At 46.3% G+C, this 12,394-nt stretch overlaps 1 protein-coding gene across 2 annotated transcripts in view; it reads right to left on the bottom strand.

The window, feature by feature from the left end:
• Window positions 1-12,394, bottom strand: part of HIPK3 (homeodomain interacting protein kinase 3) — a 65,334-nt gene that overhangs the window by 15,941 nt on the left and 36,999 nt on the right. For both annotated transcript variants that reach the window (XM_072118623.1, XM_072118624.1), the window contains exons 3-4: window positions 2,841-2,964; window positions 125-244 (exon numbers count right to left, since the gene is read on the bottom strand). In XM_072118623.1, the coding sequence (XP_071974724.1) occupies window positions 125-244; window positions 2,841-2,964 (244 nt within the window). The remainder of the gene's footprint in view (window positions 1-124; window positions 245-2,840; window positions 2,965-12,394) is intronic.

Here is a 12,394-nt window from a genome sequence, read left to right as displayed (position 1 = left end):
TTTGGTTGCCATAGACACGCGCATTTTTTCCAGGCAGCTCTAGGAAATGAGCTGAGCTCCTACATCAGATATGTAGTCGTAGATAATAAGAGTCATCGCTAATGGTAATAAAAGGGTTACTCACTTTTAACCTCCAACTGGGGTATTGGGCTTCGGGCTCACGGCAGAAGAATCGGGACGTTTTTGTGCCCACGTTTAGCAGGTGTTCTCCCGGCAAGCCTTGAGTTTGGGAAATGTATCGGATCTAGACAAAAAAAAAAAAATACAGGACAAAGTGTCACTAAGAAGGAGAGTCAAAAAGATGACAATGAATGAACTCAATGAATAAAGGGGTTACCTGCCAAATAAACTCATAAGGAAGGGGGGTATGTGTCCTATAGATGGGGGGGGAGAACTGCTGGCCTGTCCCATATGAAAGGCAGACATGACCACGATATCAGTCCCTTCTATAGGACTTGCCCCTGTGTGGCGACTCCTCCGCATGGGGCACTTGCCATCCCAGTTATGGGGGGTCCCAGTGCATAGCAGACCCTTGGGAACCAGACACTTTACCCACAGAAGCAGCGTATCAGATACTTATAACTAGGCTTACATTTGACATAATGAATTATTACAACATTCCCAGCGTTGATGTACGAGGCTTCATACTTTAGTAATAAAGGAAGTGAGTTTCCTCTGTACTTGTGTGCTGTAAGGTGATGGCGAAACGTATCAGTAACTTCCGCTTTTCACATGGGGCGCGATTATTCTAGGCTGTGTCCTAAGCAGGAAGACGTGACTATCCCATTACTTTTATTTCATTAGGATGTTTCCCATAGAAATAAACATCAGGGATTACCAGGTCATGTCCATAAAAGGGAACCAATTTGCACCCAGTTAAAGGGGTTTTCCCACAAACTAAGGATAGGCCCTATCCACAGGATAGGGCCTAACTTGCTGATCAGTGAGGGTCTCAGTGATGAGACCCCCACAGATCAGGAAAACAAGGGGTCAATCAGACTAATGGAGCGGACGGACACGCATGACGATTCTGCTCCGTTAATCTCTATGGAGCTGACGGAGATGAGTGAGCGCGGAGCTCGGCAAATTCCGTCAGCTCCATAGAGATTATTAATTGGAGCAGAACGGTCAACAAGTTAGGCCCTATCCCGTGAATAAGGCCCAACTTTAGTTCATGGGAAAACTCCTTTAAGCCCCCAGCACCCCCATGTGGAGGGGATGAAATATCCTTACTAAAATTCCCCCATTTTATGTGAAATCTACCCAGTTTACGTATATAAATAAAAAAAAAAAAAGACCTCTAATGTGATATGTAAATGAGCAGAGAATAGTCAAATACTCCCTGGGATGAGTCAAGTTGAGAGGCTGCAGGGGGGGCAATTCAGACAATTCTATCTTGGGTTCTATAGAACAAAGAAGCCTTTTAGTAGGTTGCAAAGGAAATGTATCAGCTCTGGTGACACCCCACAAGATCATTAGAAAGTTAAGCAAACTTTCGGATAAACCAGATCCTGAAAAAGAATATAAACAGCTATAGATCATGGGGGCCAAGAGCGACAGGAAGTGACGCTGCTTTACATTATAGGAATGAGCTGGTAGATTTACTTTAAAAGATTTTACTCTCATCTCGCTGATGGCATCAGGCTCGTGGTTCTGTGATCTACACAACCGGAGATATAGGAAGTTATAGACAAAACGTTAGAAATGTGAGCTGCAGATAAAGATCCAGTTTCTACCCATTTCTATAACTGTACGTCTCCGGTTCTGTAGATCACAGAACCACAAGACTGTTGCCATCTGAAAGATGAGATTCTTATTTTTAAAATAGCACCAGGAGCTTCTTTCTTGGTCTACAGAACTGAAAATTTGGGAGTCTGAAGTGACACTCCACCTATAACTTCTAGACTTATCTCAGGGAAAATATGACTCTTCTCCATTGTCACATGACTTTTGGGGGAGTTTTTTTTTTTTTTTTTAAAGTAAATGGGGGAGATTTCACATTAAAAAGAGAAATCTACAAAGGAATATGTAATAAGTATGCACCTGGGGGTGCAACATTCTGCACCCCCAGTGATCATCACCCGCCACACTGTGGATGGAGTGGAAAGCAGAGTCACTGTGCATACATACTGCAGGCTTGATTTCCCTACTGATGACCTAGAGGTCTTTAATACACATTGCCTTTTAGAAGCATCCGTATGGGAGCAACGGAGGATCGGCAAATACAGCACATTTTAACCCATTCTGAACCGGGTTCACTTTGCTTTAACCCTTTTTTGCATAGTCGACTTCTTTTACGCACTGACGTTTTGCAATCCCGGGCTATAGTCCAGCGAGCAAATAGAGGGGCAAACTGTATATTACATTGAGTTATTACATGCGAGATCTTCTCCTTGATCCTGTTTACCAGGTTGTTTGCTGATCTGACCTGTCATCTCCGCACTTCATAGCTGATGCGGAGGCAAACACGGCGTATGGCTTTATTTAGCACATAAAGATTGCCAGCTCTCCGGGGGGGGGAGCCGAGTCTTCTCTTGAGAATCCTATTTACAGGTTGTTTGTTACATAGTCATGCAAAGTAGCGGCACAAACAGGGCTGCTGGGGCCGTGTGCCTAGAAGTATACAAATAAGGCGCCCGGCCTAGTGATTCTGGAAGGAATGGCCTGACGTGTCTAACCCTAGGCACAGAACAACGGTGTCTATGTATGATCAAACCTGCCCGATAAGTTCCCTTCATGTATCCAATGGGAGACATTTGTAAGCGACTTCTGCATCCGGTTCCCCCGTAGCGCTATACATATACACATCAGACCTTACTAGTGGCTAATGAAACCCTTACCTGGTCATACTCCAGCGCTCCCGGGTACAGCGGCCATCCCAGGAAAAGCTCGGCAATCACGCAGCCCAGCGACCACATGTCTATGGCTTCACAAAACGGTAACCCCAAAATAATCTCGGGAGCTCTGCAGAAGGCAAAAAAGAAAAACAAACGGGTCGGTAAAACAAGTCCGTAGATGGGACATCGATTACACCAACAATAAAAATGGTACCATGAATTCTATGGGGAAAAGCTGCGGCTTTGCCAAGTAGGAGGCCACCAAATTTGCTGTGCCATTTTTTTTAGGCGCAAACATTTTGTCATTAGTAACTGAAAAAAGTATTTATAGTCCAGGATTGTAGCTGGATTCGGAATACTCTGGTTCTCCTCTCTGTATTGCGGCACAGCATCTCCCCCAGAGTTACTGCTGTAGGATTCGAACAGAAGCTGCTACAGCAGAACAGACAGGCTGTGCAGCAGTACAGTGATTAGATCACGCAGACCAGTGTGCTCCGAATGCAATATAAAATCTCTTACCAGGGACAAAACCTTACAATGGTCAAAACTGCTGACAGATTCCCTTTAAAACTGGGACAGGTAACCCTGTGTGTGTAAATGAGACAGCACAAGTAAGAAATATTTTAGCAATGGAACAATATTTGCAAGACCAGGTAGGACAATAGCCGGGCGAGCAGCTTCTGCAAATTTTATTACTCCCTTGAGTGTACGATCAGCGCGACAAGCGCCCTCTCTTAGGCACCACGCACACAACTGTATATATAGGGCTGCGATATTGCCACATAAATTGCAGCAAAATCACGGCTGTTATTGACTTCTCTTGAACCCGATCACGGTGTGATGAGCAGGTGGCTGCTCAGCTCCCTATTCCCCATACTCCCCAACTTCTGTTCCCCACTTCAAAATGTAACCTGGAATCCTACAAAACACAGCAACCACCCCCTGCTGTGCTCCAATCCTAGTGTTTACATCTACCCTCTACATCATTGTTGCTTCTCTCCAGGGTCTCTCTATACAGGAAGAATCATGGGGCCAGCAAGGGGACCTCCAAAGATAACCCGACCCCGTTTACACCTTCTCACTCTTCCTACAGTTTCAATCAGTCAAGGATGTGTCACCTTAAAAGAGCATTGGGAGCAGCATCTCAAGTTGTCTGGGACTGCAAGTCCTTCCTGGTGAACTTTGCCCTGGGGACACAGCCTGGGTGCCCACAGAAAGGACCCAGAGTGCCACCTCTGGCACCCGTGCCATAGGTTCGCCATCACTGTCCTAGGAGATCTTTCCTGGCACGGCCTGGCACCTCGCCCCCAATGGACTTCTGTAAAGACCGAGAGGCATTTAAGTGCTCCACGAAGGCAGCAACAGTTACCCGCTTGTTCCGGTGGTGAAGTACTTGAGCTGCACTTCCCGGGGAGCGTCCGCCAATCTGCACTTAGAGCAGAAAGAAAAGTTCACATCCCCCCCACCCCAGGCCGAGTCAATACTTCAGGTCTGGAGGCCTGTCACAACTTCCATGACCTCTGGGCCTCGGAACTTCGTTACCACAAAGAGCAAAGAAATTCGGATCGCATTCTACTTAATCCAATTTCATTTGCTTGTCTCTTAATTGCAAGTCAGCATGGGCAGGGTCCACCTTCCAGTAGCGCTGGTTCAGTCTAGTTTTGCATCTTTTGTACTTATCTGTACTTGTATTGTATATGAACCCCTCTTCTAATGTACAGCACCTTATATAATAACGTACCAACCCCACAGCCCCAGCGACTGCATACAGAAAAGGAACAAAAGCTGTTCCTTGGTTTAACACGAAAACAAAGATCTCAAAACATCAAAAGAATCTAAAAAACTTCACTCTTAACCCGTTTCTCACACACTGGAGCCGCAGAGAATCTGCACGCAACGTGCACGTTCCTGATCTGCGAGTGGAAGTCATTATTTACATTCTACAATAGGAATTCTGGGAAGCCCGGTCACGCAGAACCTGACTACCAGGAATCTGCAGGCAGCCAACCAGCGCCTGGCGTACAAGCAGCGACATGCGGGGAGGAGGCAGGTAGGAGCAGGGTGTGGAGTGACTGTAACCATAGCACAGCCATAGCGCTGTTTGTGTAACGTAACCTCAGCATTAATAAAACACTACAATGTTTCCTCCTCGGTCACGGTATCAGAGCTGGTAACATGCAAGTCATCGGGGATCGCCTTACACCCAGGGGCCACAAGTTGACCACATGGATCGGCCCCTTCTTTGTTCATCTGATATATCGCTTTTCAGAAAGGTTCATATACAGAAAAGGAGAAAAAAGCAACAGCAAAGCAACATTTAATTCCGATTCTACACGAGGGGAGATCTCTGCCGCTTCTGCCAGGAACACACAGCGAGAGATGACACATTACAAGTTCTAAATATCCATGTACTGCAGGATAATGTGTGTGATCCCCAATCCGGCGACATCCCTCTGGCCGCATCCCCAATCCGGCGACATCCCTCTGGCCGCATCCCCAATCCGGCGACATCCCTCTGGCCGCATCCCCAATCCGGCGACATCACGCTTACCACTTCCATGCCCTGTGACATTATGCTAAACTCTTCCCTAATACTGTGACATCACCCCAGGCATATTATCCACATCCTGCGACAAACTAATAAAAAATTGGTTGTAAGCCGGGCAGCCATTTCTGGAAATATCAGGGAAACCACAGCACTTTGTCTCCTAAACCACAGATAAGGGATTGGGTCCCCCAACTTTCGCCCAGAGATGAAACGCTCTCTGAACAGCATGTTAACCCTTTATAAAGGCAATTTTCTAAAACTTAGGTCGAGTTTTTTCTTGTTTCCTTCTTTTCCTGATGCACCACAATGTTTGTTGCAAAACACCCAGTATTCCCCAAAAGCCGACTCCAATAGTATAAAGAGAGACAAAGATAGAAGTGGACAATCCTGGCACCTGTGACCACTACTCACATCTAGGGCTGCACTTACATGCATTTGTTTTAAGGTTAATATCCCCCTCGGGGAGTAAACTGTCCTCTGGGGAGGTGTCAGGGAGACAGCTGAACTATAGGGAGGGTGATGAATGGGAGACAGCTGTATTGTGACACTTGTGAGCCTAGAAGACAGCTGTGCCAGCGGACCATCCCGTCTAATGGGGAACAAGTGTACAAGTGTGAAGAGCGTGCCCCGTCGCCCCCATTCTCCTAGATTTTCATACTCTGTTTTGCCGCTCACTTCCGCGTGGGCTACACGTTACATAAAGCCCGTGTTTACGTGTCCTGCGCTGTTATCCCAGAATAAAGGTTTTGTTTTCTCTATATACACATCTACGCTGAGGATGTGGTGTGTCATCTTACATGTGCAAAGTCCACAGCCAGCGAGGGCAGGCCAGAGCAAACGAGTGCCGCACACATCCTCATCTCCGAGGGGATTCGTAGCTTTCCACCATCTTCCCACAACGTCACTGCCGTGCAAACACTTTCCAGGAAATTACTGGGCAAAACACGAAATGAACTCAATTTTTTTAGCTAAATCCTGAATTCAATGAACCAGGAGAACTGCACAGAGCAATGACATCATTCTCCTTAGGGGGCTGTTCAGTCATAGCCATTGCACAAAGTTTTCCCATAAACACAGGATTGGGGATAACAGCTGCTCAGAGGGGTTACCAGTGGTGGGACCCCCCCATGAATCATGAGAAGGAGGGTGCAATGTACCCCACATGAATTGAGCAGTGCCAAAGAGATGGATGCAGCCACAGGTTAATGTATGAGCACATTAACCTGTAGCTCCTTCCATCTCTTTGGCGCTGACATAGGCTCCACTGCTACTGTCAGTGCCATAAAGAGTAAGCGGATCGACAGTGTGCACGCTTCATCTGCTTCTCCATTCATTTGGGATACAACAGACCCTCGTTCTTGCCACCGAGACCTCCAACTGATCATCTTGTATATGCAGGAAACTTGAGCAGGATGGACAACCCCTTTAAGGGACTTTAATATATTTAAAAAAAAAACTGTCTCTCTACTATAAGGCAACACATCAGTATAAGGCAAACCTATTGCTTCTGAATAATATGGTTCACAAAAATGTTTTTTTTTTTTTTTTTTTCCTACGGACGATGAGTCCAGTGAATATTGAATAGAAATGGGTCTAGGGGGGTGGACTGCTTGTGATTGCTGGCCACTGGCGTGTTTACGTGCAGAGGAGCCCATGACAAGGGGCGGCCGCTCCTTTACAGATCTTTCAACTTGTGCAAGAACCTGATCAGTGTTTACCAGGTGGCCGCTCCATCTTCTCACTGTGAAGATCTCACTTTAATTTTAGACTGTTTACATGCTCCCCCTTCCTCTGCAAAGTGGATCGGATGGGGGGAGGGGGATGAATGAGGGGAGGGGATGTGATCTTTTCCAACTAAAAATACATCTGCCCTGGCATTGAAACAGAAAAGAAAGGCCTGCGAGGGGTTAATGTGTTCCTCTGGTTATTAGTTAACAGGTTGTGATAACACAGGGAGGGGTCTGTACAATAACAAGGTCAGGGGGGAGAGACAAGTGTAAAAGTGAAAAGCGGCTCCTGCTTCTCACTACTGGTTACACTGCATCTTCCTGACATTTGTTACTTGTTGTTATTGTATCCAAGAACAGGAAACATCAATTCATTATAAAGCAGAACTGCCATGTGGAAGGGCCTGGCCGGTCCCTAGTTCTTTCCGCTATGGGAGAATCAGCAGTTTTGGTCAAACTGCGGGGTCTCGATGTTAGTAGCAGCAGGACTGTTGAAATGCATTTATATTCCAGGACTGGAGCATGATGGGGTGTCCTTACACTTCTGTGTAACCTCTGCATCAAGCTATCCCACAGGTCTTGCCAGTTTCTTTACTATCTAACAAGAAGCCTGCAACAACTATTCCACAGGCCCTCCCATCCGCTTTACTATATCACCAGAAGTCTGCAACAGGTATTCCACAACCCCTCTCATCTGCTTTACTATATCACCAGAAGGCTATACCAACTCTTCCACAGCACCTACCATCCGCTTTACTACATCACCAGAAGTCTGCAACAGGTATTCCACAACCCATCTCATCTGCTTTACAATCAAACCAGAAGCCTGTGCAAGCTATTCCACTGCCCCACCTATCAGCTTTACTATCAAACCAGAAGTCTACAGCTCTTACTAAGAGCAAAGGGGAGATAGTGACTGCGGCAGCATTCAACCAAAATATTGTAAGCCTTCACTCAGGGATTGTAAAGAAGTTCAATGCAGAAGCCTAATAGCACAGGCGTTTGAAAAAACTTCACCTTTACTGCAAGTCCAGCTACAATCCTGGAATGGATGTTTATATTTTTCAGTACTGTTGCTACTAAGAAAAGGTATGACTAAACATCTCTCCAGCTGAGTGCCCAACACCTCTGGTTCTGCAAGTTCAGAACTGCCCTTTAAAAAGTGAGTGTCTAGCACATTACCAGCATCACCCACTAGGTAGCAACAACCAAACCTTACAAATAAGGACTTCAGATATGGACAGACTCCCTCGGATAACTCATAACAGAGAAGCAAAGAACTGGACAAGTTGAAATCCACAGTGTTTGGCCTATTTTAATAGAGGGTCAGGTAGCAGCCATATGCATAGTTAGTCTACAGAGACTGCAGAAAGTGTGATCCCATGATCTGCACCCATCTGTACAAGAACCCCCTATTGGAGCACCCTTGTACTCTGTTACTCTAGACCTTACTCTCCTTGTGCTTTCGATTACAACGTATCAGACGGCAAGAACTGTGAAATGAGAAGCTCTAGGCTTTCTATTAAGACGGATCTCATTTCCCAATTACCATCAACGTGTCATATATTTACCAATCCGCCGGCGCCGTCGGGTCATCAATATTGTTAATCACATAATATTATTTTTACAAAGGTATAATTGGTTTCATTAAAGGGGTTTCCAGGGAAATGAGAATTCATTTCATTGTCGCGCAGATGAAAATCCATTAAAAACTAAGGGCCAGTTATTACAACGGATCTCACTGCCTGAAACTTGGGTCTGTGTGGTCGGCCTGAACGCTGCGACTCCTGGATCGCTCCAGCACTTCCAGATTCAGGCCAGTGTCTGACCGGGTAAATACAGAAAGTTACATCTTATGTAAAGCGGAAGTGACTTCCATGTCAAATTGTCCCCTACCCCCACTGAATGGTCATCAATGCTCTCCCGATAATCCTCATCCTATATGAAAGGCGCTTATAGCGCATGCGGATGGAGGTGATATCACATACCAGGGGAGGCTGAGATGCTGTCACATAAAACTTCTCTAATTCTCTTTTAACAAGGATACAACTTGTTCTAATAAAAGACTTCGAACAAACATTTCATTTTTTGCCATGTTACTGCCCGGGCTGATCAGATTTCCCATCATATCAGCCAGAAAAAAAAATAGCTGCTAATGTAGTTTTTGGAACAAGCCGATTGCGAACGCCCCAGACCAGACGCGCGGATTGGAAGAGAAACGCTTTCATGCGCTTGTTCTAGAATCTGGACGGATAAACAATGGCCGGTGTTAATGGAATTTAGTTATCAATGGGCGGACTAATCTAACGTGTATAGAGAAGGGGGCAAAGGAGGGGAGGGTTGGCCTTCCCAGCAGGCCGTCCACGGCGTCTAGACCGTAACCAGTAGAGAGGAAAAGTGCTTATACGGAAATTTAGATCCAGGGTCTCCTTGATGTTAGGCTCCCGATGTATATTGTTCCATAGGTGGTTAGATAGTAAGGTAATCAAGACTATGGAGTTGGGTTTATACAGATAGTAGGTTAGGCTACATTCACACGAACGTATGGGGGACGTATATACGGCCGACGTATATACGGCCGATATACTTCCCCCATACACTTCTATGGGCGCACGGCACCCTACGGGAGCGGTACGGTCCCCGTAATACGGCGCCGTGCGCCATAGTTTGCTATGGAGAGGGGCGGGGGTGAGCTGCGCTCACCTCCTCCTCCTCTCCCCGTACACTGCCGTTGCCCGCTACGGTACGGTACGGGCGGGCAACGGCAGTGTGAATATAGCCTTATTACTTAAAAATGGTCTAATTCACTGAATAATACCACCAAAGTATCAGAATCAAGGCAATTACAGACTATTTGCATCTAAGAAGTCCAAGTCTTCGGTATCCAAAAACCCCCAGCCTATATGAAAATTTGCCCCCCCCAAAAAAAAAGTTGATTATAGTAGGGGGCCAGGGCAGGAGCAGTTCTAATGCTTCCAATTTTTGGCTGGAAGTTCCATTGGGTCGCGAGACTCGTTTCCTCCAATGAGTGTCCTCCTCAGACCACCGGATGTCACTTCCGACTTCCAGGGGACTTCCTGTGTTGTCCACGCGTTCGAGGAGGCCACTCATTGGATGAATCAGGCTTCAAACTTACGTTTAATCACAGGTCTTTACATTTATTTTTACTTTTGGGTCCCTGGAGGGAACTTGAAGATGCAATGGTCTGATCACTCCTATAGCACACTGCACTACAGTCAGCATAACCCTATACACAACCCTTTAGGATAACCCCTATAGCGAGTATGAGTTGTAGTGGCTATGCAAAGTGGTCTGCGCAGCACTGGACACCGGTTATGAATAGGAATGTATTGTGCCCATCTGATAATTGGTGATGAGGCGTCTTGAGTATGACCAGGGGCCGTCATAGTCTAATGGGTGTTGTAGTTTGTGTTCGACCACTGGTTTAAACGATTCACTTTAAGACATGAAACATGACAACGTTCCACACCTGAAGAAGCAGCAGATCACAAGATAAGTAAACGCCACGGACCCGGGGGGGGCGAAGTGCACTTGAGCTTTCTCCTTCACATGGGAATAGTTACTGTCTGTATTACCAGCAAGTCATATCCTAAATCACAACTAGAGGTATTACACTAGCCACACACAGGTGGGCTACTGGTAGTCACAGTGGATGATGACTACATTCCCCACACTGGGGAACCTCGAGGCGCTCCCAGGATTGGGCTGCATCTCCATGAAAGGCTCTATCTGCGGAAAGCCGGCACAGTTCTGGACTCGCAGAAGGAATTAGAACAGAATGTGAAGTAGCTTAAGCTAAATACAAGGTTAACCCCACATTAACCCCTCGCTGGCCGCGCCGCTGTGTGTTATTGCCGCGTACCTGACATAAATATGTTTGGGTTTTTTTTGCTGTTGCCGTGTCAAGGCCTCCCGCTCTGGATAAACAGGGGAGGGTTATTTTTCCACTTGGAGCCAGAACGCAAAGAGAGCAATAACAAATGTCAGCCAGTTAACCCCTGGGTGGCCCAGCCGTTGTCTCATTACTTCTTTAAAGGCAGTGAGTAGGCGTCTTTCCATTATACTAATGAGAGACGATTATGAGGAAACTAAAGTTTCATTAGATATGCAAATTAAATTGCAAGTGTCCGGTGGGTGGTGCCATACCTGGTAAGTGCCCGTGCACCAAATGTGAAAGAGGCAGAAGGGAGAGCAACGTACGTGTGTGACCTCATACCGTAATAGACATGTCTATCAAGGAAGGAGGAAGACCAGGACATGGTCTGCTGGAGAGAGGCAGAGCACTTACCAGGCTTGGGACCACCCACTGGACACTTGCACTCATTTGCATGTTGTCTATACTCATAGGTTCTGGAAGATGTTGACTTAATTCACTAGTGCCGATTCGCTTGTCCCTATAATGCTATCCTGGGACTTGTAGTCTCTCCATATTGTCCCTATACACTTTCATGTTACCTTCGGCATGGCAGGATTTGTAGTCTCTCCATTAAGTTCCTATAATATTATCCTGGGCATGCTGGGTCTTGTAGTCTCTCCATAGTGTCCCTATAATGCTATCCTGGGCATGCTGGTACTTGTAGTCTCTCCATAGTGTCCCTATAATGCTATCCTGGGCATGCTGGGACTTGTAGTCTCTCCATAGAGTCCCTATAATACTATTCTGGGCATGCTGGGTCTTGTAGTCTCTCCATAGTGTCCCTATAATGCTATCCTGGGCATGCTGGTACTTGTAGTCCTTTGTAGTCTTTGGGGTTTGCCCTTACTCCTGGTCCGGGCTGTTCTGGAGTTCAGCTAGTAGTTGGATGTATTTGTGAGACTCCTCTGTTAGGTTATTGGTGTTGTGTCACTGTGAGCACCAGGTAGGGGCTGCTCCGCAGCTGTTCTGTCTGGATCTAATCTGATTTCCTAAAGCTGCTCAGGACGTGGTCAGAAATAAAAACGCATTATTTGTTGTATCGCTGTGTTACGTGCCTCCCAGCACGTGGTACTCACTTTATCACTAGTCACCGCCATGTAATGGTTACAAAGCAAGTGGAGGTGACATTACATGGACTGCCTCCTGTCTGTACAGGTTTAGGATACATTTACCCAATCTTAGACTCTCTAACCTCCAATTTCCATTGTGTCAGTCATTGGCTTCCCGAAATGGTTAATACTACTCCTGGTGAACCTGCCAGACAGGAAGAGTCATTGCCCTATAGTGCAGTCTACAGATGAGACCCAATGACTTTGATGAGAGTCATAGGGGAAGCCCCGAATGT

The sequence above is a fragment of the Engystomops pustulosus genome, chromosome 7 (assembly GCF_040894005.1).
Source record: "Engystomops pustulosus chromosome 7, aEngPut4.maternal, whole genome shotgun sequence".
Taxonomy (NCBI): domain Eukaryota; kingdom Metazoa; phylum Chordata; class Amphibia; order Anura; family Leptodactylidae; genus Engystomops; species Engystomops pustulosus.
The sequence above is the reverse complement of the archived record's forward strand: the minus strand, read 5'-3'. Positions and strand labels throughout refer to the sequence as shown.